General features: G+C 40.6%; 1 protein-coding gene and 1 long non-coding RNA gene across 8 annotated transcripts; one reads left to right on the top strand and one right to left on the bottom strand.

Annotated features, from left to right (window-relative positions):
* The first annotated feature begins 310 nt into the window (after nt 1-310).
* LOC116689252 (transforming acidic coiled-coil-containing protein 1) lies at nt 311-22,741 on the top strand. 7 transcript variants are annotated; one of them, XM_032515716.1, is made up of 13 exons: nt 311-355; nt 10,732-10,823; nt 14,983-15,403; nt 17,044-17,098; nt 17,205-17,286; nt 18,213-18,265; nt 19,425-19,559; nt 19,680-19,756; nt 19,889-19,932; nt 20,255-20,415; nt 20,768-20,874; nt 20,978-21,098; nt 21,264-22,741. In XM_032515716.1, exons 1-13 carry the CDS (start codon nt 351-353, stop codon nt 21,330-21,332), a joined length of 1,422 nt encoding a protein of 473 aa, XP_032371607.1. In that variant the 5' UTR covers nt 311-350; the 3' UTR covers nt 21,333-22,741. The 7 variants fall into 7 exon arrangements, with proteins under 7 accessions (XP_032371607.1, XP_032371608.1, XP_032371606.1 ...); XM_032515717.1 differs by lacking the exon at nt 311-355 and adding an exon at nt 1,576-1,888 and having other exon boundaries at nt 18,219-18,265; nt 19,428-19,559; XM_032515715.1 differs by lacking the exon at nt 311-355 and adding an exon at nt 1,577-1,888.
* Nucleotides 11,017-27,151, bottom strand: LOC116689269 (uncharacterized). Its single transcript, XR_004331961.1, has 3 exons — nt 27,038-27,151; nt 16,789-16,792; nt 11,017-11,029 (listed from the first exon to the last, which is right to left on the bottom strand). It is a non-coding gene; the product is annotated as an uncharacterized LOC116689269 (long non-coding RNA).
* Between the last annotated feature and the right edge of the window lie 743 nt (nt 27,152-27,894).

Raw genomic sequence — 27,894 nt, 5'->3', positions numbered from 1 at the left:
GCTATACGTTTTCAGAATAATTCCATTTTTTATGTAGGCCTTTACAATGAGGAAAACTGTAATGCAGGTTTTTTAATATTAATATAATATTATATATCAATATAAATATTGTAGTACTTTTATCAGTGGGCCATGGGCTCAATCACCACAGTGTACGTCCTTCTGTGATAAACAGAGACTTAACAGACATCTATTTAAACGAAATAAGTGTTGTCACTTTAAATTCTCAAATTTACAATTTAAACGTCTAGCCACACGTTACTATGGCAAATCCCTCGAGCATGCGCAGTCGTGTGGAAAACTGCATCACTTGCAGCGGTTGAATTGACTGGCAACTTAGGACAACAAACATGAGGCAAGTTTTTTTTAAGTTATTAGTCCGGGCTATTTGCTACATTGAATAATTGTTCATATAGGTATGCATTCGTAATTTGTGGCGCTAACACGTTAAGCTAGCAAGTGGTCAGAGTAACGTTCAAGTGGCTGTAGGCTACTGACTAAAAACTTAGGCTACATATTCATACCATCATTTGGTAAACAGTAAACTACCTATTTATGCCAAATGCTCTTTTGGGTGCTCTTTGTGAATAAAATGTTATAAAGGTCCTTCAGAAATTAGGACATCCATAGTACGCCTCATGTGATTCATCTCAGTGGGAGGAAGTTATGCACTTAAGCCTCTGAAGGGCGGGCCTGTGCTGGGCACCACTGCCTGACCCACCGTGCTCTGAGGGTTTTTAGCCATTTGTCATTTTATCCATTTTAACAGGACGGGACAGGCTTGAATCAGGAGGTATGATTCCCTTCTTTAATCATTACAAGGCTCTGCTGTATTGACACTCAATATGATTAATGGACCAGTGGAATCTCTTACACTGTTGGTTTAACAAATGTGTGTGGTGGTTTGGGGTGTTGTGTTTGTGAGTGTGTTGTCATGCTAAAACTTAAAGGGGCTGTAAGGGTGGGTATATGGGATCACAGCAGGTAGTGGGAATGTGGCACAACAACTGAGGCTGTGTTGAATAGCCGCCAACTCTCCCTCCATCATCTTCCATCCCTCCCCCTGCATCTCAGATCTGGTATTCAGCTGACTAACAATAGAAGAGACTCTTTCACGCTCGAACAATACTCTCACCCAGCCAGATACCCCCATGACACACACACACACACACACACACACACACACACACACACACACACACACACCACACAACACACACACACACACTCTCCTCTCTCTCCTCTCTCTCTCTCTCCTCTCTCTCTCTCTCCTCTCTCTCTCTCTCTCCTCTCTCTCTCTCTCTCTCTCTCTCTCTCTCTCTCCATCTACCCCCTCCAAGTCCCTGGACTTTAGTGCTCTTTAAAGAATTCTGCTATTAAACACACACACGCAAACACCACCTCACACATTTTCATTCTAAAGGCTATGCACTGCCTGCCTGCCTGACTGACAAGTGAATGTAATATTCCTCTGGTGTGTGTGTGAGTGTGTGAGTGTGTGTGAGAGAGAGAGAGAGAGAGAGAGAGAGGAGAAGTAGAGCGAGGAGGCGGGCCTTATAGCTATGTATGTGTTATCAGTAGTACTCCAGAGTATTTACACTGTACAGCATCAACAGAGACAGAGTAAGAGAAAGGACCGCGGGAAGGGGAGGCTGGTTGTTGGTAAGATAATAACAAGTCAGTCATGAGAAGCGGTGCTTTGTGCGGCTCTGATGTTGAGCCAGGCTGTCTGGAGGAGAGGCAGAGGTGAACCTTTGGGGGAGAAAAGGGACGTGCGTCATCGTCATCTGTGATAAACCTAAAACACAGACGCAGCTGTTGCCATGGGGGGCTCCTTCAGCCAGAACAGGAAAGGCTCCGTCAGCTCTCCTCGGAAGAAGAGCAGCATGTAAGATGAGATCCTTTACTGTTTGTATGTTTGTGTGTGCAAGTTCTTGATGAGAAACAGAAGCTTGCTCAGGCAGAGGTGGTGCAGATCAGTTCAGCCCTTTGGTACTTGATATTTTGTTGTCTTGAGTGTGTATGAACCCAGTGCTTCCGTGTCAGTGAGGGAGAGATGAGTGAGAGATCCAGTAAGGGGTAGAAGAGCAGTGCTGAGACCTCAGAGCTTCCTTTAGTGCCAGGGCTTTCCCTGCTGGACTAAAAGCATCAGCCCATCAGACTGCTCTGCACAAATGCTCTCTGGTCGTGCTATTTTGAATGCTATTTTGGTATTCAAATCTATGGAAAGAGGGAAGAGACAGAGTGGTAGAGCTGATGATGACGTAAGCAGAGGCTAATGTAATGAGCATGAGCTGATCATGCTTCTGAAAATAAGGCAGTGTCCAAGCCAAATCCAAGTGTCATTGGTTTGACATTTTAGCAGCAGCTTTTGTAGTTACAACCGTAAAGAGAAATTGCTGCCGCCTGCTGTTAATTATGTAGTTGTGACCCAAATTCTAAAGTGATATTTGAATAATGATACACACGGTACAATTTATTTCCCACAGAGCAGGTATAGCACAGCTTCTTGTTCTTATTAATGCATTTGGCATCCTTAAAGTACTGTGTGATATATGAAGCCTTTCATCTTGTCAAAATGAAGGGAAAGGGAATGAAGATGTTGTTGCTGGGGCATTCGTCACAGCTTAAAGAACTAAACCGCTCTGCTCCCACTTCTTCTTTTTCTTTAATCCTTTTTAACATAGAGTGAGTCCTTCACTTTGTCCTCCCACCTGATCCCATCAATGCTTTATATCTTAAAAGCTTCCGGAAGCCCCTTGTAGTGGAACACTTTCTCTCGACACACGTAAATGTGCAGGCCTATTCAGCCAGTCTTTTCTTACATGTCATTGTGTTCACCCAGTGATTCAAGTCATGGAGAACAGTGGTTAATATGAGAAGCGGTGTCGCCGTCTACTGAAGCAGATGTTGTTTTGGAGATGGCAGGGAAACAGCGAGTGACAGAAAGGCAAGGACGTGAGAACTCAGAGGGACTAACACTGAGACAAAGCCATGTTAAAGCATCACTCATTGTTATCACATGAGCATACTGTAGTGTTCTGCATCTGTGTTTGTGTTAGGGCTGGTGGGGGTTGGAGTCCTCCCTGTGGGAAAACTGGGAAGCCAACCAGTGCCGTGGGAGCTCAGTTTTCGGCTTCTGGTTTAATTTTAGTTGGCTTAATCATTCGTTTCATGTCCTAACTGGAGCAGACTTGGATGTACAGTAGACTTCCTGTTCTCCAAAACCCATAAACATCCAGACTGTTCTTTGTTTGGGAAGAGCCAGACTTGCATTTGGAACTAATTTCTTGCTGCAGTGGTACAAATTCCACCCAGTGTAGGCTGAAAAACTTTGCTAATCTTTAGAGAGACACACATTGTAAATACATGAAGACAAGCGCAAATGTGTGGATGTACCTTTTAATTATGCATAAGCCTGTGCTGACTAGACTTGCCAGGATGAAAGGGAAACTCACCGCTGAAGAATGTTGAAGTTTATCACTAAAATCCGTCATTTGCGCAATATTGTTATAAAGGATGTATATTATAGTACAGTGCAATGAAATCAAATGTATATGGCATTTTAAAGGGAAATTAAATCTAGTTGAAACTGATTTAACAGGCAAAGAAAATGAATGGAAGAACAGTAGAGGGTAGAACAGTAGGGGGTGTGTTATCTCACTGCTCTGTGCGTGCATGTGTACAATGACACGCACTATTGTCTGGGAATTGTATGCTCTTGTGTCCCTGTAGTCAGGAACAATAGATCAGTTGGTGTCTGTACATGACTCCTGTTGGGTAAGCCCTTCTCTCTTTCTCCCTTGTTCCCTCATTCTTTCTCTTTTGTTTATCATGCCTCTATCAGTTAAGCTATTCTAGTCCACTGTAGCACGGTGAGTGCCTCGGCTCTATTCTGTCATACTCCGTTCACTCCGTGCTAGATTTCTGCTCTGATTGCAGCTAATTGGGTGTTCTCTATTTAAAATGCAGATATATCAGGAATGTGAAAACAGTTATGCAGCATGTCATAGATGTTGGACTTTCTCTTTATATTTAATAATAGTGGGACTGCTGTGTCCTGGATAATGGCACATTAAAATATAAAAACCAACAAAAGATATAAAGTAAAATCAGCATTGCTACCTACCTTCTTTCTGTCCTGTGTGTTGTGTCTATAAGTATGTTTTCATAGTGTAGGCTAATACACATGTGACTCTTTCCCTAAGAGTTGCCATGGTGAAACCCACAGTCTTACAGTCTATGGATGAACTACAGATCATGTCAACTCTGTTCAAGCTACCAGAGGTGACGTCAGACATGTTATGCATCTTTCTCGCTTTCTTTCTCTCACATCTTTTCTTCCCTCAGCTGGTTTTTTCTTCCTGGCATTGTATCCCAGAAGGGTCAGTTAAATTGATGGTGCTGTTAATGCTGCTGGATGTTAATTAGTTTGGTTTTATGTGAGGGATCTGGCTGAGAGTCCAATAATGATCACTAGATGGAGCCATAGCACAGAACAAGCTAACAACTATGACCCAGCAACATTATTTTCTTTCATTTCTTTTTTTTTTTAGATAATTTTTTTGGGGGCATTTCCGCCTTTAAGGGATAGGACAGCTATGAAAGGGGCGAGAGAGAAGGGGGGAGAAAGAGGGGGAAGACATGTGGGAAAATTGTCACAGGCTGGACCCTTTGTGTGAAAGTATAAACCTCAATATACTGGCGCCTGCTCTACCAACTGAGCTATCCTGCCAATAGCAATATTCTCTTTAGATTAGCTATGTGAGTCATCATCATGCAGACAGACAGGCAGACAGCAAGTCCATCTGTCTGTTGAAAAACGTACTGATAAACACAATATCTACAGATGACATATGATCATTTATTGTGTGTGTGTGTGTGTGTGTGTGTGTGTGTGTGTGTGTGTGTGTGTGTGTGTGTGTGTGTGTGTATACATACACACACACACTCCCCTTACTTGTATCCCCACATAATGCATCTTTACATGTACATGTACACACGGCCACATATTTATACATGGCAGACTGTGTAGTCACACCAGAACATTATCCACAACTTTGTTTCATTACAAATATATTTTGTGCAGCGTCTATAGAAACCAAACAATACTGGCTCTACCTCTACACATCTAGTGTCTATTTTTCAGCCATATTCTCTACTGCACAAGAACAAAATAGTTTGAAAAAGTTTGTTTGAGATAATAGAAGTACCCTAATAAAATATGAAAGAAGCCACTATCAAGTATTTTATTGTTAGACTGTTAAATACTGAAGTGTGGGTGTCTGAGGAATAAAACAAAATGTTGCTACATTAAGGAAAACACTTATCTTGCAGGTTGTCTAGTCCAGCTATTGCATTCCAAGATAGATGCTTTCAACTTAATGATATGCACTTTTTATTTTAAAGTGCTTTTTACATTTTCTTTGAATGTAACTTGTTAATGAAACAGGGCCCAAGTCTAACATTAAAATTATGGAAGCTGCAATTAAATGCCACAATAGGAAAATGTTGGACAGGCAACATACTGGGACATCTCCTAGCAGCACTGGGTATAGAAATAAAAAATATGTCGGGATGGTGCTCAAGAACAATTGTGAGGATGGTAAAAATCAAAATGGCTCATCCTCTTGGGGCCTTGGCTGTGGTCTTTCCCTGCAAATCCAGCCATTAGTTTATTATTTCATTGTATACAAGTTTTCCTGATGGTGGTGCTAGAGGAAGGCCCGGCTAAAGCTACGAATGTAATTTAAATTAACCCATTTGTTTTAAGATAACTTGTTATGAACCAAATTGTTGCTCATGGGAAATGATGACCTGATAGTGGTGCTGTACAAAATGTCAGATTTGTGACCTTCTGTCATCATACATTGGATTAAGTAAGCTCAGAGATCTACAGTCTGTGATAGTTGAGAAGCTTCTCTAGTTCCCTCTCAGTGCACACACACACACACACACACACACACACACACACACACACACACACACACACACACACACACACACACACACCACACTCACGCACATGCATAGTTATCCAGTATCACATCACCTCTGTTGTGGCTCACAGACATGTATATCATTGCTGATTTATTCTTAGCTCATAACCACACATGCTGCGATCAGTCAAAATGTAATTAATAATTAAGGATGTGCATTCTTGCTGGATTAACTGACGTCAAACACATAATAGCCGAGGGTTGGTGTCTGTTGTGTAGTATTTCCTCTGCTGTGTGCTAAGATGGCTGCTCTAGATCGCATATGGGTGTACTGTATGTGTGGGTTTGCCACTGTTTCACTCGTTGCTATTTGTGGTTTCAAGGTATTACATAAGAGCTGATTCTTTTTCCCCTCTCTCTGTTTTCCTTTTTCTCTGTCTGTGGTTCATTTCTCATCCAGGGAGAGAGTTAGGGATATTTCCTCTCTGTCCACTTCTGCATGTTGTCTCTCTGTCTGCATAAATACGTTGTGTTTTTTGTTTGTTATATTTTATGTCCAGAGGTCAGTTCACAACCTCAAGTTGTAGCAAAGTAAACAGTGTGTGCAACACGGCTCTTACTGCTTTACCTTGTAAGGTTTTGGCAGGTCGTGTCCACTGCAAGACAGACAGGTCTGTCCTCTCAGCTGTACTGACTGTCAAATAAGAAAACAAAGGAGAGGAAGGAGAATATTTTCTGGAATGTTACAAAAACATTTGCATTGCATTTAATATTTCAGTCCTACCCCAAAACTCACTTTTTCCATTCTCATACTTGTTATATCTCTGTCTTTCACTCCTCATTTTTAATTAATGCTGTTTTCCATCTGTCGTGCCTATAATTTGCCCCAGTTTTCCATCCAGCTATCACAGATTGAACAGAGCGTCTTTCTCTGTGTTCAACAGTGTGTGACATTATTTTTGAGTGTGTTCGTTCATGCACTCATCTATCTGCCTGCCTGCCTTTGTGGTCCAGATCAGTTATCAGTGGTAAAGCTTCTGCCTTTCATTTCATGATTTCACATGTGAGCAATAAACAGCAGGAAAGAACCTCAAAGTGCAAATAACAAGAAAAAGGACTCTGCTGCTTCCTTTTTTCCCCTTGCTTACCTTTTTCACAGTGGCTGAACCATCTTCCCCTTATTAGATTAGTCATGGCTTATGTTTTTTTTTAAAGAACTCATCGTGTGCGTGTGCGTGTGCGTGTGCGTGTGCGTGTGCGTGTGTGTGTGTGTGTGTGTGTGTGTGTGTGTGTGTGTGTGTGTGAGATGTATACATGTGAAAGCCTAGACTTAGAGTTATATAAGCCATCCATGAACAGCCTTAGAGGCACATGTGTGGGGAAAGTGTGTGTATGCAGTGATCAGACCTATCCTCCAAATGGCTTTTCTGTCAGTCTGATGGGTAGTTGCACCACCACACTGCTGAATCTAGATTTGCTGTATTGATTAGTGTGATGTCTGACCTAGATCTTTTCAGTGAACAATAGGTGCTCTGTCGGTTTTTGTCACACAACATCATGGAATTAATGGATACATTTCCAGTTCACATCATATCTTTTGTTTGTGTGGATTATAGTATTCATACAGGGTACCTTCTTAGTCCTTGTAAAACATAATTTTGCAACTTTGTAGCTGTTGCTCCCTTTATTCAACAGGGCATATAGGCGTAAATATTCTTTACTCTTTATGTCACTACTCACAGTTATACACAGCCCCCGCCTGAAAGTTGCTATAAAAAAACAACTATTAAAGCAACATCAAAGCATTTTTTCTCTTCGGTCCCCCTACAGGTTGGAAGCAGAATTGTCCATTACTGCTGTCGTATGTCTCATTCGAAGTACAGATCCACTACACAATCTGGCAAACTTGCATAGTGCGGTTATAGCCGGCAGAGGGCCGCAAAGCGAATGCAGAAGTGCCGTTCACCCTGTTACTAGTTGATGAACCGTTGAAATGATTTTGGAAACATTATTTTAAGGTACAAAAGAATTTTTGGTGTTGCCTTAACAACTCAAATTTCCTTTCAAACTCATTGTGGGCCACCCAAAACATGCCAGCACATATGTACATAGGTAGGGCTTTACAGCATTTTACTTTTTTAGGTATTGAGGTTAGCCTTATAAGACGGCAGATTTTAGAAGGTTGGACTATTACATTGTTATGAGCTTTATATCCAATCCCCATCGTTAGGCTAATCATTTCCTCCCTTTCCTCCGCTGTTTTCTTTTCATCTACTTTTTCTTCAAGAAACAAATGTCTGGTAGTCTGTCTGTCCTAGAGAAAATGGATGCTTCTTTTTCTCTTAAAACAGGAAGCATTGCCTCTCCTCTCCCCCGCTCTTCCCTCACAATCAGCAAACCCTGACAGAATTGGGGAGAGGGGGAGGCCAACTCCTGAGAGCGAGTGAGCACATTAGCAAAGTAGCAGGGTGAGCCCATGTCTGTTAACCAGCTGATCGTCCACCCAGAAGTAGAAGGAGAGGGAGAGGGGAGGGGACCAGAGAGAGGAGTGACTACTGATGCTCCAGTAATCTGCACTGTGTGAGTCAGGGCTGTGGAGACCAAAGCAGAAACAGCAGCAGTGTGAGACACGTTTCCCTCTCATGAGCGTCAACAACACAGAAGAGCAGAATGAGAAAGCTGAGCGGCAAGAGGAGGAAGTGAGCAAGCCATATAGAAAGCAAGAGGAGCAGACGCTGACATTAGGAGCGAGAGAGGCAAAAAGCTTCTTTTTGAGAGTCTCCTTTTTGAAGTAGAAAGGACCATGGATGATCACTGAACCTGATTGACAGCAGTGACAATCTAACAAATTCAGCAGAAGAGGAAGTTTACTGTTACATTTTGGAGGTGGCAGCAGGTTTCAGACTCGACGTGGTGCAGGGATGTCCTGGTTGTCTCCGGTCCAGTGGGCCAAATGGACATGGTCAGCAGTGACTGGGGGTGCGGGGGACGAAGGGGAGCCCAGATCCAAGGATGGCGTAGAGGACAAGTAAGAGGGTTAGGCCACAATGTGTGTGTGTGTGTGTGTTGTGAGTGTGAGTGTGAGTGAGTGAGTGAGTGAGTAAGAGAAGATAGAGTGACAGACTTATGGTTTATTAATGTGTCTGTATAAGAAAAAAAGAGAGGATGTATGGAAAGGAAAGAGTGATTCTCTGTATTTGCTTCAGTTTAAATAGCAGCATATTGATTGTGTGTTTGTGTGATTAATGCAGATTCCTCTGAGTCATTCTGACAGGTGGTGGATATACACACACACACAAGGAGAGCAACACACACACAGTGGTATAATCTTGGATTCTTTCCTATGCTGTGGATCCCAGTGGCTTGGTCATGCTGTCATTGGCTAAAAACAGATTCTTAGTCAAAATACAGACTCAAACGGCTGTTTTGCACCATAATGTTTTCTTTATGAGGCACCAAACGCTGAGGATATGACTGTCTAGTGTGTGTGTTTGTGTTTGTTTGTTTCTTTGTTTGTTTGTTTGAAGGCTGTTTGGCAGCTGGGGAACAGTTGCTGAAAGTTGGGGGATGGGAAAAAAGCCATAGTTTCCAAAGCTTTTGATTCTTTTTCTGTCCATTTTTAGTTTCTAAGTAACTATTCAAGATTTCCATCACTTGATGTGTTTGTGTGAACTGGTATCAGATATGGAGTGTGGTTGGGTACTGGGCATTGAGAGCTTTGCTCCTTCCGTGCTGTTTTTCATTAGTGTGGACGTTTTGATGTGTGTTTAAGTGGCTGGGAATGCGTACACACACACACCACACACACACACACACACACACACACACACACACACACCACACACACACACACACACACACACACACACACACACACACACACAACACAACAACCTCCCATCCAACACCCCCCCACCACATAAACTCTCTCTGAGTGTCTCGTCCCTGACCAAAAACGTTTGTGTCTTCTCACGTTTGGTGCATATTGTTGTGTGGGTGTCTGTGTGAGCTGTACAGATGACAAGCTGTGTGTGTGTGTGTGTGTGTGTGTGTGTGTGTGTGTGTGTGTGTTGTGGGTGTGTGTGTGTTGTGTGTGTGTTGTGTGTGTGTGTGGTTGTGTGTGTGTGTGTGTGTGTGTGTGTGTGGTGTGTGTTGTGTGTGTGTGTGTGTGTGTGTGTGTGTGGTGTGTGTTGTGTGTGTGTGTGTGTCTGTGTCTGTGTCTGTGTCTGTGAATGAGCCTGGGGTACATAGTGTGTCCTTATTGAGGGATAGGATGCAGGTGGCCTTCTTGGACTTCACTTCCCCTCCTTCCCCTTCCTCTGACTTCCTTTAAAATAAAGCAACTGGTTTATTTTGAGCTGCTTTGAACTCTGAAATCTTTTTAGAAATAATTTTACACTCTAACACAATCAGAGCTTTCATTGTTTCATTTGTATCATTAAGTAGCTGTTTTTAACATTAATATGTAGCTATTTAGACATTTTCAATGCCTAATTGTTCTCAAAGACAGTAGACTGTTCTTATAACTTGAAAACTTGCAATGTGATTTGTTTTTTTATCACATGCTGTAAAGTCACTTTACAAAAACTTTTTTTTAGATCATATTTGTCAGTTTCAGCAAAATTTTCAATTTTACACTTGAGATTTCATCTTTAGTTCTAGATAACCTTTCAAACACTCTGTTGTAGCTCTGACCTCTCTCCTGCTGTTTCTCCCTCTCTCTCTTTTCTTTGTTGTAAATTATGTTTTGTTAAGGTCCTTCCTAAGGCTTCCTTTCTCTTTCTCTCCACAGTTCAGACTCGGAGAGTACCTTTGAGACCCCAGAGGCAGAGTCACCAGGTGTTGTGAAGCTATTGAGCCAACTGGACAACTCCAACCCCACAGGTAAGATGGCTCAACTGTCGGCTGACCCAGGGCTCTAGTACTGGTCAAAAACTTTACATTCTGTCACACATGAACAATGCCATTGGATAGTCTCAGGCAGGGTCCAGTACTTTGTGAAAATGTATATTGTTTACTTATTTTCTGATCAAATAATTTCTATGTAATTCAAAAAATTCTAAAAATATACAGTATATGTACAAAATATTCTCTGATTACCTCCAGTCATACCTGATCAAGCTGGTTTCATGCCATTTTATTTGTCCAGTTTTTAAGAGGTGGCTTTAAGATTAGGGTTAGGTACTAACACTTTAATTTTAGCATAATAATTACAATAATTTATAAAGGGAAATTTACGTAATGTGCAATGTTCCTTTGTGTCACTATGTTGTTCTCTGTTTATGTGGTTTGCTGTGTCGGCCACAGTGTCATCTTGCTTTTGACACTTTTGACAGGCACAGATAGGGTTGGGCGGCAATACATTATACTGTGGGGTCTTAAAAATATCAACGGTATCAGTTTCAATACCGTCATCAAAAAAATGCAATGCATTTGTGTAGGAGACAAGAATTAAATATAATTTATTTAATGCCTAAAAATGCTTATGTGTGGTTGTCATGATGACAACCACACAAGCATTTTTAGGTGACGGTGTGGAGGAGAAGGGGGGGGGGGGGGGTCTTGAAGGACAACACGACTTCTGCAGTTTGGCAGCATAGTGGTATTCAGTTTTTTGAAAAATATAGGCACAAGACAACAGTTTGGTGATGCTGTCTGACCCTTACATCATCATTTTTAATTAGTCACGGTATTATCGTATACCATGGTAAAATAGGGAGGAGGTATGGTAAAAAATTTGGATACTGCCCAACTCTAGACACACTAGTTTGAAGCTGCCAGTAAAGCCAACTGCTGTCCAATCCACAGCCCCTCACCCTTCCCCTCCCACTGCCCTGCTTTCAGCAAGTACCCCACATCACCATGGTAGTAGATCATCTGGAGTGCATCTTCGGTGCTAAAACAAATGCTATTTATATCAGTGAAAACGCTATTTCTCCATCTCCATCAGTTTTCATTAATTGGTCTACGTGTTTTAGATGGCTCAGCTAGCTGAAATTAGACATGTTTTGATCATAGCATATGGGATGCTGTGCCAGATAATAACAGAGAAATTAATGTGTTTATTATGGTCACATTTTCATGCTAAACAGTCACATGCTCTGTACAAAATCTGGGTTAGTTTCATAAATAAAAGATTGACTGTGTGGAGAAACCAATATTCTGGTTCTCTATAATTAGATGATAGGGGGTGGGGGGGTTGGGTCACTGTCTGTTCATGGGAATAACAATGCCCACAATCAAACTGTACTGTTAAACCAGGGCGTAGCTGAAACCTTAGACAGCTATTTGTCTACCTATATACTAACTGTTTCTCTCTCACTTCCGTCTCTCCTTTTCCTCTTTTTTGTCAATTTGTGAAACTGTAATAAAGCCTGATGTTGTCTTTGTTGCTAGGTCATGTGGTGGTGTGTACTCTGCATGACTGGGTGTGGTTCCACTACATCTGTTCTCTTTCTCCGAAGGGTGTGTGTTTTGTCTGAAAGTACCGAGATTTTGAGCAGAAGCTTACATAAACTTAATTAAATGTATGATGTAATAAGTCACACGTTAGCCGTCAGTCATGAGAAACGATGTGAGAAGCTGTTACCCGCCCAAGGTGAAGCCACAATGACTTAATTCATGTTGTGTGCAAGTTGAGAAGAAATACAGGAGTTTTATTATTCTGTGTAGTTGTGGAAGTTTTACAGTGTGAGTGGGTGTATTTTTCAGTTACAGAGAGTCCTGTGTTTCAGCAGCAGTGTGACTCAACAGAGACCAGCCTGCTGCTGTGGTCGTTAGCTAGCAGTTAACGGATGTGTGAGGACACAGGATGTGAAGGGCTCTGAAAGGAAGCCAGCAGCCATTTTAAGTGTTCTCACAGGAGAAGGAGAGGCCATCATTTCAAGGTTAAATCCTGCAATAAAATTTTTTTTAGTAGCCACAGGATGGGGTATGTGTTATTGTGTTGGGAAAGAGATGTTGAAGAAAGGATTAAGATCTGCTTGTCTCAGGGTCAGCCCTGCAGTGGTTCTCCTTCTTCCTTTCTGTTTTTCAGTTGCTGTTGGTAAATGCGTCCCACTGAAACTCAGTAGTGTGGTGTGCCCCAAGGTTCTGTCCTGGGTCCTATTTTCTTTGCATGGTGTTGTTTGCCTTTGGCCAGATATTAAGCAATTTGAAAGGTATCTCCTATCACTGCTATGTTGATAATATTCAAGTTTGCATCTTGTGTAACACTCCTAATGTCTTAAAGTGTCTGTAATCGATATTGTTAGGTTAACAAATGACAATGTGAAAACAAAGTAAACTCATTCATAGGGATGAACCTACAGAAATGTACCACCTGAATCTCCAGCTCCCTTCGGCTTGACAGAGCTTTATAGTTTCAGCTCATTGTTAAGTGTTTCTTTTGTACAGGAGACTGGACTTTTTTTCCTTCTGTCCCAACTTTTTTAACTCCTTCTCCAACTGCCTTAGCAAAACATCCCTGGGTCATTAATGTGTGGTCTAAAATTATTAATTAAAATTATTCTGTTAACCCTCTGAACCCGAGAGACTCGCCCACGAGCCAAAACAGCACCTCTGATTCATAGTTTAATCATTTAATAACCATAAAAGATAGAGACTTACCGAAACTTTCAGCTAAAAGCTAACGAGTTAGCGGTTACGGAGGTCTTTCTATCCAGCCTGGAACTTGTGCCTTTTTCGGGGTTGTTGAGCATTAAGTCCAAACTGTTACATCCAGGATTTATCCACTTGATGTCCACAATTCATTGCGTTTTCGCTCATTTCTGCCGCTAGCTCCCGCTGCTCCCTGTTTCCTCTCTGTGTGTACGGAAATAGCATACCCATATATGGGGTACAACATAGACATATAAATTTATATGTCTATGGGGTACAACGTCACCGAAAGTATATGGAGTGGGGACTAAAGAGTATGGAGGCTGAAAGAGGACAATCTTCCCAGTCAAAGTAGTCTAGTATGCGATCAAAGATGTTATAGCGGACAAGATAGATATCTACCGTTAAACAGAGGAGAATGGCCCCACTGGTTTGAGATTTGTTATATATTTATGTTATATTATTATGTTATTATGTTATGTTACATATATTATGTTTATTATGTTTATTTTTATTATGTTTATTTTTGCATATAGGAGAACTGTTTAAGACACACAAATGCTTGTGTAGCATTGCTGTGGGTGTAATATCAATAAATATGACATTATTATGTTGAATATTGGCATAAGTAAATGTCATGAGGGCAAAAGCGTCTGGACTTTCTTTGAAAAAATTTATGTATTTTGTCAACTGTATAAGTTATAATGATTATTTCTTCACAGTGTGACTCCCAAGTGTTTTAGAGAGTAAAATGGCTTAGGTTTTACTGCTCTGTCTGTGATATTAATACATATCTGTGAGATTTATGTTCCGTTTTATTTATTTGTCTTTAAGGTCCTACAACCATTTTTAACATTTAAGTGACCTCACTGCAGCCCAAATATTCTAATAACCCAGTTTGTCCTGAAAAAAAGGATGTTCATATCTTGACTGTAGACAACAGGGTTGATGTTTTACAAGCTTTTTTATAAAATAAATCCAGACGGACAATGAACTGTAAAAATGGCCTTAAGGTTCAGAGGGTTAAGGTCTTGATCATGTCCTTGAAAAGGTCTTATTTGACATATTATTGACTAATATTTACAAATCAATTCAAGACTATTGTAGCTCTTCAGGGTCATACACCAGACTACTACTGCAGACTTAAAACTAGGATAGACTATTTCTAAGGTTGTGGCTCCTAAACTTTGAAACTCTCCATTTGGACTTTGGGCAATCTGTGGACACCTTTTAAAAACATCTTAAAAAGACCCACATCTTTTAATTTGCCTTTGGGTGTTTTTAAGTTATTTCTATTCATGTTGTTTTTCACTCTTTTTATTCAATTTAAGTCTGTATTATATGCCTGTTGCCTCATTTCTTTATTGTGACATTCTGCTCCTGAAAGGTCCTGTATAAACTAAGTTATATACAGTACGTTCTTACTTTTCTTCCCTTTTCACAGTTCTTCCTGATGTTACAAACTACTTTCTGGACAAGAACTCCAACCAGGGTGTCGGCCCACTTTCATTCCAAGAGGTTGATTCCCTAAACAACCTCACCGGCTCCTTACCTAACGAGCACAACTTTGGTTTGGACCAAAACCTCAACCTGACCCTCAGCAGCATATCCAGTCCTGGAGAGGGCCTCTCTCCATCCAGCCCTCTGTCACAGCCTCAATCCCTCAGGCCCCCATCTCTGTCCATCCTCTCCCCAATAAACAAACCGGATCCTTTGGAGGTGGACGACGAGGCTCCAGTGACATCTGACTTCAGCCAAGACTCAAACTTGATCCCCAGTCATGACATCCTTGTGGATCCCGACTTGCTCAATGGCAACACACAAAACACAAAACAGGCCTGCGAGTCCAACGGCACAATTACCACGTGAGTAAAACACAAACATACACAACACAAAGGCCTCTTCAGCCATCACTCAGTGACTGAAGCTGAACTAATATAACTGAACAAACAATGCTCTCTCTTATAGCCGTAGGGAACACAACACGTTCACAATCAAAGGGTTTTTCACCAATTGTTGGGTACCTTCAAACGTTCTTTCAGCTGTTTCTCTCAGTGTTATTATAGTTTTCAATCTTTTTTTTATTGATATCATTTTGCTTTTAGAATTTAAGTTCACTTTAATTTTTTTGTTCACTTTTCAGGAGGATTTTTTTTTTTAATTTGCTTGAATTATTTCAGATTTAGGGTATTTCCTCAGTATTCATGGCTGTATTATAAACATTCAAATATTTTGTGTTTGCTGGCAGAACTTTTTTTTGAATGTTAAAGTGAAGTGAAGTGTAAAACAATGCCCTCTTGTGGCGTTCTTCTGTTCTTGCTACAAAAGAATCATGAGTCACGTCTTTATTTTTTTACCAAGAACCACTGAACTGCTACACTAAGTACTACACACTCCTGTATAAGTATTACACACTCCTGTTGTTAGAGGAACCATTGCTGCTTGGCAAATTCAGTTTTGTACACAAAGATTATTTTTATTTTTATCAATCATTTTAGTTAAGTAAGTTAATGAGTAGTTTGGCATGGGCAACACAATACTTTTACAGGAACAGGGTCGTTAAATTACATAAATTGTAATGAAATATATTTTAACGGCCAATAATAATAATAAAAGGCAGTTTCTATGTGCTAGCTTTCTCACTTAACAGCCCAAATATTCATTCTGATTGATAAGTTTTTCTGGGATTTTGCCCAGATAATAATGTGAAAAAAGAGCTGATCCATAATTCTAAATAGTTTTTCTTTATGAATCTCCTGCTTAAAGTTGGTTTAGAAGTTATGGAAGAATTTAAATTTCCCATTAATTTAAATAGTTTTTGTTTTCAACAAGATTTTAATTTCCAGTTTAAGTAAAACCTCTCACCTGTCTACTCTGAGTCTTATTTTTTACTAAACTATAATAACCCTGCACGCACCTTGTGTTTGAGCTAACCCCTGTCCCGTCCTCTCCTGTGTCTTTTCCTCCTTTTTCTTCCACACCTGTCATTCTGTTTCCCTTCTTCTCTGTGTGGCATCAGGACTGCTGAGCAAGTCCATTTCCTCTGTGTTCTGTTGTAAGTACTGTATAACTGTGTGCAGGCGTGTGTGTATTTGTAACCTCAGTCCTTGCTGTTTTTTTTAATATAAGTCCAGGTCCAGGCTTACTTACATCCACCTGACCTAAATTACAAAGTAGGAGTAGATTTAGAAAGTAGAGGAGAAAGAGCGTTAGTGGAAACCCTTTAAATCCCTCTAATGCTCAGAGCAACTGTTCTTGCTCTTATTTCAGTTTGAAAATAATCTCTTTGATTAATCAGATTTTTCTTCTATGTAACTCAGCGCTTTAAGCAGAGCATGCAAACTTAGCGCACACACACAGAGCAGAGTAATGAGGTCTGGCTGTAACGCTTTCTGTCTTTCCTGCTTTTCTCTTTTCATCACCATACCTGCCCACATGTACCGATACGCAGAATTATGATCAGGTTAGTGTTGACACTGACGTTGTTATTGACCTTCGTTCTCAGGAACTCCTGTAAAATGAAGCCGAACCAGCAAATGCAAAAGGACTTCAGCGGACAGGTAAGAATTGAGATGTGGCTATTGCTCATCTGATCCATGTGATAGTATAAGAATTAGAAAAGCTCTGTACAGTTAATGTTGTCGATTATATTTGTTGCTATTAAAGGACGACCATCATGGAGAACACGCCACAGACGAGGAGAAGTTGGCGAGCAGTGTCGGTGTCAAACCAGACAAGGATCAAAGCGGTGAGTAACAGGATCAATGAAGATTTTCCTGTTAATGTTGTGCCCAGCTACAGTGCACACTGATCCCGTAGTAAATAACTCAGTTATCAGTGAGGGACTCTACAGTACAGAGTTCAAATAACTGGATGTTAAAGTTTAGACAGCATTCTTTAGCTTCCCTCGGTCAATACCGGTCATTGCCTTACTGTTACAGACACACGCAACATTAATCATTAACTTTCCTCATCATTGTGCACTGAAACTTGTGACTGTGTCACGAGCACCATGACAGTATGGTTGGTTTGCTCAGTTGTTTTGGTGTGATAAAACAGGCACTGTTACACTTGTGGTTTTATTGTTTCTAAAGGCGTGATGCTGTTGTTGTTTTTTACTGTGGACAGGCAATTCTTAAAGTTGTACTGAGCTGATATATTTACATGAGTTTGAGATATAAAAAAACAGTGAACTCAGAAATCTGTCATTGCTAAAGGAAGTGCCTGCCTGGAAAATATTATGCAACATATGTCCTAACTAGTCATTTAGGCTCATTGTGAGTCATAAGTAAAGTGTATGCAAACTGCGAGTGGTGTGAGTTTATTTAAAAGCTAGACTTAAAGGTGCTTTAAGCGATGTCACGCGTGTTTTAAGCTAAAACATTTGTTGGGGGGAGGGGGAAACTAGTCTTGTTTTGTTTGAAAATACTTATAACGTCAACAAGAAGTAAAGTCACCCAACATCGCTTAGAGCACTTTTAAGCAAAACTTATAATTACACATTAAAAAGATAATATTACATAAGTCATGAAAATACTTATAACTGATGGAAATAAGTGATCATGTCTCATCCTCTAGGCAAGGAAATTAAATTGTTCAACGTAATACTATAATATGGGCCACAGCATGTTTTATCCTAAATTTGTTACTAACACGTGTATAACTTTCTTCTAGTTCCAGACTGCCATGTGTCATCAAACTCCGAGGACTCAGACTGCTGCTCATTGGTAAGTTAACATCACAATTGATCATTCATGTCATTTCCCCTACATGTTTTGTGTCAGGCTCATATGCAATCTATCTGTCTATCATAGCCGTACACTCTCATGCATGTGACATTTTTCATAAGTGATTCAACTGCAAAGTGATCCCCCCAGTGACCACTAGATAGGGCTGAAGCACTATTTTATTAGTTAAACTAAAGTGTCCTCATAAGTTGCAGACTTCCAAAAGTGCCCCAGCATTACAGTGTTTGGTGTTTTTCGCCCCCAATGTCTTCTTCCAGGCAGCGTGGCAATGATTATGTTTAGGGTTAGGATTAGCTGCCTGGAAGGCGACGTTGGAGGCAAAAAACACCATTGAGCCATTATTACATTTCACTTGTCACAGTAATGGTCATATTAGCACAGACTAGATTTCAAGCATAGGCTTAAAGATGTAATAGAATGCCCAGTTTTTGTGTTTAGAGCTACCTGCATGTTTCTTTTCTACAACTGCAGTTTTTCTGATATGATGACTGCACTATGCTGAAGGGGAGCCGGAGGAATTTAGTGTCTGTCACCATGTTTATGTACCCAGGTGACAGATGGATTTAGATTACATTCAGGAGATTAGAATATGACTGCCATAATCCAAGGAAGGACAAAATGAAAGGGGAGAGAGGCAAGGAGGAGAAGAAGAAGGATTGAGATGTGTTAGAACGCCGATTGAAAGGCAAGAGGGGTACAGGGTAAAAAATAAGAATCAAAGAAGTTTGCAAGAATTAAGAAAAAAAGATGAGAGAGAGAATATGCAATTTATTACAGAATTAAATGTTTCTTTGTTACTTTCTCTCACTAATTGGTATTTTGTAACTAATAACATGAAGGGTGTTTTGCATTTGCTATCCAAGCAGAAGAAGAAAAAAAAATTGCTGCACAGAAAATTATGCATTTTATACTTAGAAAATTATTAGAAGACACAATATTAAACAAACAAATGATGAGGAAGACTGGGGGAAAAGGGGTTTCTTTAGTTTAAAAGGTATAGTTTTATGGCAGTATTGGTGATTACTGTGTTATTGTGTTTTTTAAATAAATACCTTGTACTTTCTTGAAAAGTTTAGGTAGACTCACCCACCATTATACTATTAGATGTACAAGAAAACCGATTTCCTTCTACCTTCAGCAGTTTGAGGACCCATGCAAGCTGAAGAACAAGTCGGGGGGAAGTGAAATGCAGAAAACAGGAAGTCAGGTCCTGGATTCTATCTGCATCAGTGAGGCAGAAAAACAGGCCGTTCTTACCCTCATTAGAGAGGAGGTGCGTAGTTTTATCACACTCATCTAACATGAAATATGTGTTTGTTTTGTCCTAAGTGGATCATGTTAAGGTGTTTTCTTTGAGTGCACAGTTCTTTTCACTGTCAACGTCTCTTTTCAGATCATCACTAAAGAGACGGAAGCCAGCGACTGGAAGAAAAAGTACGAGGACAGCAGACAACAAGTCAACGAGATGAGGTTAGAAAACTGCATTCTTTTCACTCAGAAATCCCTGTTTGACTTCCGAGGTGGTCATGTGAGGTTTTGAGAGACTGAAGCCTTCTGTCATAAGGTTAAGTAAGGCTTATCATGTGTTTTGTCTTATTATAGGAAGATTGTTGCAGAATATGAGAAGACAATCGCTCAGATGATCGGTGAGTAGAAATGTTAGAAGAGCAGACTTCTATTTTTCATGTAACCATTTATTTCCCTGGTTGCTGTAAGGATAATACCACCACAGTGTGATTTGTGTAATCTTGTACTGTTTCCTCTTTTACTGACATGGATGTAGTGACGGTAGTCCACATTGTCCTGTATCAGGAGAGACAAAGCAGCAATTAGAAAACACGTTTCACTCAAGTTTTTTCTCTTGTGTCCTTGTTTAATGTGGTTAATGTAATGTGGTTTGTTACCAGACTGAATACAAGATAAACATTATTTAGCACTCCAAATGAATGTCTTCTTCGCTCTTCTCAGAGGACGAGCGACGCAACAACCAGATTTCCCAGAAGGCTTTGCAGACTGTGACAACGGAGAAGGAAGCCGCCCTGACTGACCTGAACTCCGTGGAGCGATCTCTCTCTGACGTGTTTCGGCGTTATGAAAATTTGAAGAGCACCCTGGAGGGCTTTAAGAAAGTAAGCAGTCATAGGACTAGTTTATGTCCAGATAACTGCTCAAAGAAAGTGTATGTTTCAAGTGCTGACGCGATCAGTTGATAGTAGCACAAATCGGAGGACTGTAAGGGGATCAGAATATGGTTAGAATATCCTGTGATTGGGGGCAGTGGTCGCCTAGAGGTAAGAGCAGCAGGGGTTAACATCGAAGGTCACTAGATAAACCTGGCCTTTATCTCAATGAATACGTTATTTCACTCACCAACTGCTACAGAGTGAAACCCTGCGGTTGAAGCAATTTGTTCCCAACTCTTGACTCGCAGCTGACCAGAGGAGCAATAAAACAGTGCTTGTTTTTTGTTTTCTCGTACAGAATGAGGAGGTGCTGAAGAAGTGTGCTCAGGAGTATCTGGCTAGAGTCAAGCAGGAGGAGCAGAGATACCAGACACTTAAACTCCATGCTGAGGAGAAACTAGACAAGTATGTAGAAAGTCTAATTTTCCTATTGTGTCAATTATAATGAACTATAAACCTTTACAGGTTTGGAATGCTGTTAATTTCCCTCATTCCACACATCTCACAGGGCCAATGAGGAGATCGCCCAGGTGCGTGCAAAGCTGAGCTCGGAGAACATGGCGATGGCCGCCAGTTTGAGGAAAGAGCAGATGAAGAACGAGTCTCTGGAACAAGCTCTGCAGCAGAAGGTAACCGGCATCCTCATCTTTCTGCTTTCTAGATGAAAACTTTAAGCTCTTAATAATACACAATACAACATATTTACCGTATTTTTACACTGTACTTTTGTGCTGTAATTTAGTATATAGAGATGTATTAAATGTATGTATTCATCCTTTGTTGCGTTGTCATAGAATCAAGAGACGGAGGAACTCACCAAGATCTGTGATGAGCTGATTGCCAAAATGGGAAAAATAGACTGAGAAGACACTCCCTGTCAGTCAGCCAGTACCGTCCCTCTGGTCCTGCCTTACAGCGACGCCCTGTGCATGCCCCCCAGCCAAGAAGCAGCTCTCATACCTTCTGCCAGCCCTGCATCACAGAGACTGCTTATGTACAGATGTCTAAAGTAACTTCCTGTATACTACAATTGCACTACCCGTGACCTGGATCAATAAGATTCTGTACATGCTAATAATTGTTTTAGTAGGAATCTGTTTTAAGTACTGTATGTGGTCACGTTCTTTTGTTTGTGTTATTGCCCATTATATGAGGCCATCTGGAGCTCTTTTGCCCATTATGCCAACTACCTGCTTGTGACTCAACTTAAATTCTCAGCAGCTTAACAGCTAAATTCCCAGCAACTCCTCCAACAGGATGGCATCATGCAGGCGGGTTTGTTTCTAGAGTTACGTTTAGGCATAGAGTATATTTTGATGGGCAAAGATTGTTAATATTAAAGCATCAATTCATTCAATTTATTTTTCTGTAAAGTAAAAAAGGATTTTACTCTGAAAGAGCAAAGCTCAGGGGTTTTGTGTGGGGCAGAATGTGGTCAGGGTCAAAGTCACGATAAACAAGAACTGGAGGAAAGGATTAAGCGTTGTTTGAGGATGTGCATTAGTCCTCAAAGGCCGTGGTTGTTCAGAAGAGACTCTGAAACCATAACGGGTCTGGACCACATGTCTGTGACACTAAAACTGCAATTAATTCACAAAATTTGCTTTACCTGGATTCTGGACAATTCAAGTAGTTGCAGAAAGTTTATCATTAATAGAGAAGTACAATAACCTGACAATCATAGACTATCCTGTAAGTCTTATAAACTTTGTGGCATTGTCTCGTCTGATCCACAAAGTCCGTTGAAGTGCAAAGAGTGAAAAGCTAAATCAACTCCACCACTTTGTTACCTATCCTGTGTTAAGAATTCTGAACAACTGGAAAACATTAAAACATAGACATTACTGTATTTTGGTTGAAGATATTTTAAACTATTAGAAGATTAGCAAGTAATGGAATATGTCAACAATTTTTCTTTTTCCTTTTTTTAACCATCACTATGTCACAGATTTGAGAGACCACTAATCACATTTACCTCCTACCACAAAGGAAACTAAGTGTTTGACAGCTTTGTTAAAGGTAATGTCAGTTGCTTATACGTGATGAAGATGTGAGCTGACATGATGTGAGCTAACATGTCTGTATTTACAGTTGTTTAGCAAATCTGTTTATTTGCATGATCATTTTCATAGCTTTGTCTTTCTCACAATGCAGATTGTTTTCTTAAGACACCAGTAAAAATAGTTGTAAAGTAATGCCTTCGGAGGCTGTGACTTAGCAACGGTAACACTTTTATCATTATTTGGCTTTTTCTGTTAAAGAGATGTTCTTTCCATTTAACAAAATAGGCCAGATGTCTCCGCCACATCAATGTTTATTGAAGGCTGAACACAAAACCACTATTTTCCTCAATATAATACAGTAGGACATTTGGAAATCTGTGATTTAAATGAGGCAATATTTAGTTAAAGAAAATGAAGCAAGACTGAAAATCTGACTAACCATTTAGTTCAAATGTTTTGGCACTTTACAGTTTCAGTACTCAGTTATATGGAGTCAGTCACTATTGAAAAAGTTTTAATGTCTGATACCCAGACACTATAGCTATACCACCATGTACATCCATGTATAAGACAAACCCACTTATGTGCCACAGTTTATATTTGTGCCATTCTAATGTCACATCCCATTATTGTAATTGTAAAGAGGATTTCACTAGTGATGAGGAGTGGGTGTGTACAATTTCCTCAATAAAAATAAAAAATATAATTTGTTCTACTAAAGGTTTTTCTAGTTTTTTTTACTTGTGTTTTTGCAGTTTGCAGTCATGTTTTTTGTGTCATGGCCTCAGCTTTAGCCTCACTCTTACACATCCCAGCTGAAGCGGTGACGTGAGTGAATAGTGCGCTTAAGCTTTTTTGTGATGCTTCAGCTTCATTCTGAAAAACTGTTGTAAAATCAATACTCAAAGTGAAAAGAATTCTGCTAATAACACTGAACTGTAACTGTGTCTCCCTGTTAAAGCTCGCTCAGTTAAGTCCATTAGAGGCTGCTGGCTGTGCAGCATACGTAGAGCTTACAGACATAAGACCTTAATGCGCTCAAACACCTTCCCGTGCCTTACCCCCCCCCCCCCCCCCTTGTCCTCGTCCTCCACCTCCCCTCCATTAGATACTTTGCTCATCCATTCTTTCTCTGAACTCCGTGGAAGACGCCGTGACCATCGACCTGCTGCCATGAAGAATGCCCTTGCCCTGCTTCTGCTCATCTCTCTGGCCTGCCACAGTAAGTTTCTACAACTCATTCCAACACTGGAGTTTTGGAGTTTCGGCATTGGGGAAGTATTTTGTTGATCAGCAGCTTGCAGATCATTTGCTGAGAGGTTACAGACGCTCTGTGATACAGAGGATAGATGATTTTTGTGTCTGAAAAGCAGACATTGGTTGAAAATTGTTCATTTATGCAGTAGTAAATCTGGTTTGGCTAGAGACTTGTGCAATTTATGGCATTTTTACATATTATTCTGTCACAGATTTAAACCTGTGAGGGGTGAATGATGTGTGTGGTGTGGCATGTTTTTTTCGTTTGCTAAATGACAGTGGACACAACTGGAGCCACATGTGCCAAACCCTAACCATAGTATGCACAGCAGCAATTCATGTGGACCAAACTCTAGTTTGTTTTTCATTGCTTGAACACAGTTTTCAAAAATCTACACACTCATCCCATGAATATAACCACAACCTGCACAACACTGTGGATTTCCAGCACTTTGTTCAAACACACTGCTATCAAAACTGTTAACCATGCATTCAAAACCGAATGGTTTTCATCCTGGTGTTTTTCAAACACTGCTGATTGCAATTTCAGCTGAAGGCTTAAGCAGGTGTCTTGATTTAGACTTGCCAGTGAACACATAAAGTATATATGTAGGGAAAGCCGTATTTTTGGAAATGGACCAAGGAAGGAGGTGAAGAGTGGCAGTGAGAGTGCAGATGCAAGGAGGAAGACCAAGAAGAAGAGAAAGAGCTGTAATTTCTGGTGAAATAAGGGCTACACTTACAGACCATGTTGTGAATCATGGTCTCTCATTTGGAGAGGCAGCGTTGAGGGTGCAGCCCAGTCTGTAAAGATCTACAGTGGCATCTGTAATGATCCACTGAATGTCGCTATGAGTGCTGGATGTGGGGACATGAGTCCAGAGGACTGCCAGGGATGGATAAGGCACTCTAGAAGCTTCTTTGCCAGGTGCATGGCAAGAAAAGACATCCAATGTGACGTTGATGAAAACTTGTTGGCCTGATGCTGGAAAGGCAGAATTAGCCCCACAATTCTTTCCTAATATTATGTTCCTTTAGTTTGTAACTTTTTATCAGTAATTATGTAAATTTCTACAGACAAAATAAAGATATATCTATATTGAAGCAAATGGCTGATTTTTAGTCCTTCTTGTTTACCTAAAAAACTTATGCTATAAAATAAAAATGTCCCTGTGAAAGAATTGTACTTTTTTTCTTTCGAAAATACTGATTAGTGTGAAGTCGCTCAAATGATTCAAATTGTAAAGCTTAAAAAGTTTCTAATTTATGGATTGGTGTTTGATGCCAGTGTTTTTTGCTCTCAGTGTGTTCTGAGTGACAGTGTGTGTTTTCTCAGTGAGGATTGTGCAAAGTGTTTGGCTGCCCTGAGCCTGTTTGAGACGTGTCTTAGGAGTTGTGTGGCCTGGGATGAGTTTTGCAGGTGATGTCAACTGTTTAGTTCAGGTGACTGTTGGTAATGCAGACTGCGGTTAGAGTTTTGCACATGTTGCTTCAGTTTTGACCACTGTCGTAACAATCGGGAAAAAAACTGTAAATGTATGCAAAATGTGTCCCAGTCATAACTTTGAGGAAGGAACTGACAGCCATGTGTAGCTCTCAACTCAATGTACCTGCAAGCATATGTGCCTGTGTGCGTGGATGCAGTCTGGGGTGAATGGACCATTAAGAAAAGCATTTGGTTGTGTGTCGCATTGCTTACATCTGCCTGTGAACATATATGCTTAGTCTCAAGTCAGGTGCTCTCTCCTGTTCTGTCTGCAAAGGCCACACCCTCAAATGTCACACATGCGTGGCGTCCAATGATGACGACTGCAATCGACAGGGCTCCACCCCCTGCCCTCAGTACGCTGACGCCTGCTCCACCATTACAGGACCCAGTGAGTAAATGCGCACATACAAACCCAGGAAAACATGCAACTCAAGTAGGTTGGTTACTTACATACATTCATTATCTTCGTGTGTGTGTGTGTGTGTGTGTGTGTGTAGGATTGGAAGTTCCCAGGGTTCACAGCATCATACAAAATGAATAAAAGTGGCCAGTCTTCTGTGACATCAAAGCAATTAAACTGTGAACGCCTCACGCGTCCCATTCTCTGTCTCACTCTCATTCCAGGCACCGTGATGAAGTCGTGCACGTACAAGGCTTTCTGCGACAAGGCTCATGGCGTCAGCTCCGGAGCCAAGATGGACTGCTGTTTTGGCGACGACTGTAATGGGCCCCACCGGAGCCACCATCGCAACAGCGCAGGGGCTGTGGCCTCCAGCCCTGTCCTGCTGGTCACGGCCCTGCTGCTGCGTGTGGCCACCAGTCAGCTGTGAACCCCTCCACTTTTCATTCCTCCAGGGATTCATTCATCATCATTTGCTGGGTTGTCATCCATCCACCTTCTCCTCTTTTTGACCCTCTGTGCACGTCATAGATTTTCAAACCAAGTTTGCAAAAAGGATTTGAGTGGCAGAGATTTTCCCGTGGTTTAAGACAAAAAAAGTGTGTTTTGGATGACTCTTGGCGCAGGGAATGCTGTCTGTCCCATAAATACAACCTTCAGCACTTTGATTGTGTCATTTAAAAAAAAATTATCATCAAGAACTTGAATAGCAACTTTATTATGTATTGATTATCTACAGTGGTATGTTCACTTTCAGGTGATTTAAAGTTTTAGGAGTGATTGTGGTGAATAAGTATGTACAAAGTGAAGTAGACATGTTTTTTTTATTAAAGCAGGTGTGGTTTTGATTTAGGTGCTGGGGGGCCTCAGTGGGTAGCTGGTGTGCAGCTCGCTTGATGCCATAGAACCACATTACTCACCTGGGTTGATGAAATGGTTACCAGAAAGGAAAGTAGGTTATTTAACATATAACATCACAATCTACATAAATTGTTTAAATATGTCAATGGTGTGTTTAGTGCTTACTTTTTGTGTGCATGCAAGTTTGTCTGATTAAAGACACAATCACTTTTTAATGTGTGTGTACAGTGTGTATTTGTGTGTGGTTGAGATCCCCTTGGTGTGACATTTGATAGAAATGTGTGTGTTTACGTCGTCCCCGATGTAAAAGCATGCATACAGTAGACAGAAAACAGTCTGTGATATTCAACAGAAGCAGCAGGGTCTGTGGAAACATCCGAACTTCCTTCTGCAACTGTGTAACTTGAATCGTGTGCAGTCGCCACAGGATATGAAATCAGCGAGGTAGGTCTCTCTCCTCAGGCAGGTCACATGACGTGCAACCACTTCCTCTTAACATGAGGACACAAATTAGCCTTAAGCTTAAATATAAAACAAAATACCAAATAACTCTTGTACATTTTTGATTTCATAAAGGTGACAGGCTCAGCACCAAGGAAGATTATACATGTGTGGAAACTTTAAACCCAGATTCACGATTAGATGTAGAGTGTTAAGGCCAGGAGGGCAGGTCGGTTCATCCATCACAATGTTACATCCCAGGACTCAAACTGTGGTCACCTTTGTGTAAAGCCTGTGTAAAACCTTTGTGTGAAGCAATACGGAACTACTGTTTTAAGTTATTTTCACACCACATAAGTCCGATGTTTCTTTGTATTTTAAAAAGCCTTTTGTAACATCAAGGGCAGAGGACTAAAGATGAAAAACAGATTTTTGGCTCTTTCTGACTTTTTTAACCCGTTGGTAAATCATGTGTTGTATTAATTTGCACTGTCCCCTTTCGTAAATAAACTGAATTGAATTGAAGTTGCTACTCTTGCAGATGAAGATTTTACATAGAAATACAAGATAAGAACAGAAGCTAAAATGCATTATACTATAGGGTAGTGAAGTCAAGAACCACCTGGATCACCAACAACATTAAAACACATATTATTCTGACAGCGATGTGACTCTCTGAAAAGGACCATTCTGCATCAGCAACACCTGAAATTCCTCCAAAGGCTTTGAGTGATGACCTCTCGGCCCCTTTACGCTACTGCTTGCTTCAAGTATAAGTTTCTGAGGTTTGTTTCTTAATATTGAATGTATCTCTCATGTATTTTTTCTCTGTGATAGTGAATTTAAACTGAAATATATTTGAGCTATACGGTATTTGTCATGGTTGACACTGTGAGATCACTTGTTCTGCATGTTAAAACTGAACCCAACAATCCCAGACAACCCTTTGCTGAAACTGTTGGCTTTAACCAAAC

This window comes from Etheostoma spectabile, chromosome 5 (assembly GCF_008692095.1).
Source record: "Etheostoma spectabile isolate EspeVRDwgs_2016 chromosome 5, UIUC_Espe_1.0, whole genome shotgun sequence".
Taxonomy (NCBI): domain Eukaryota; kingdom Metazoa; phylum Chordata; class Actinopteri; order Perciformes; family Percidae; genus Etheostoma; species Etheostoma spectabile.
This window is presented reverse-complemented; position numbering and strand designations above follow the sequence as displayed.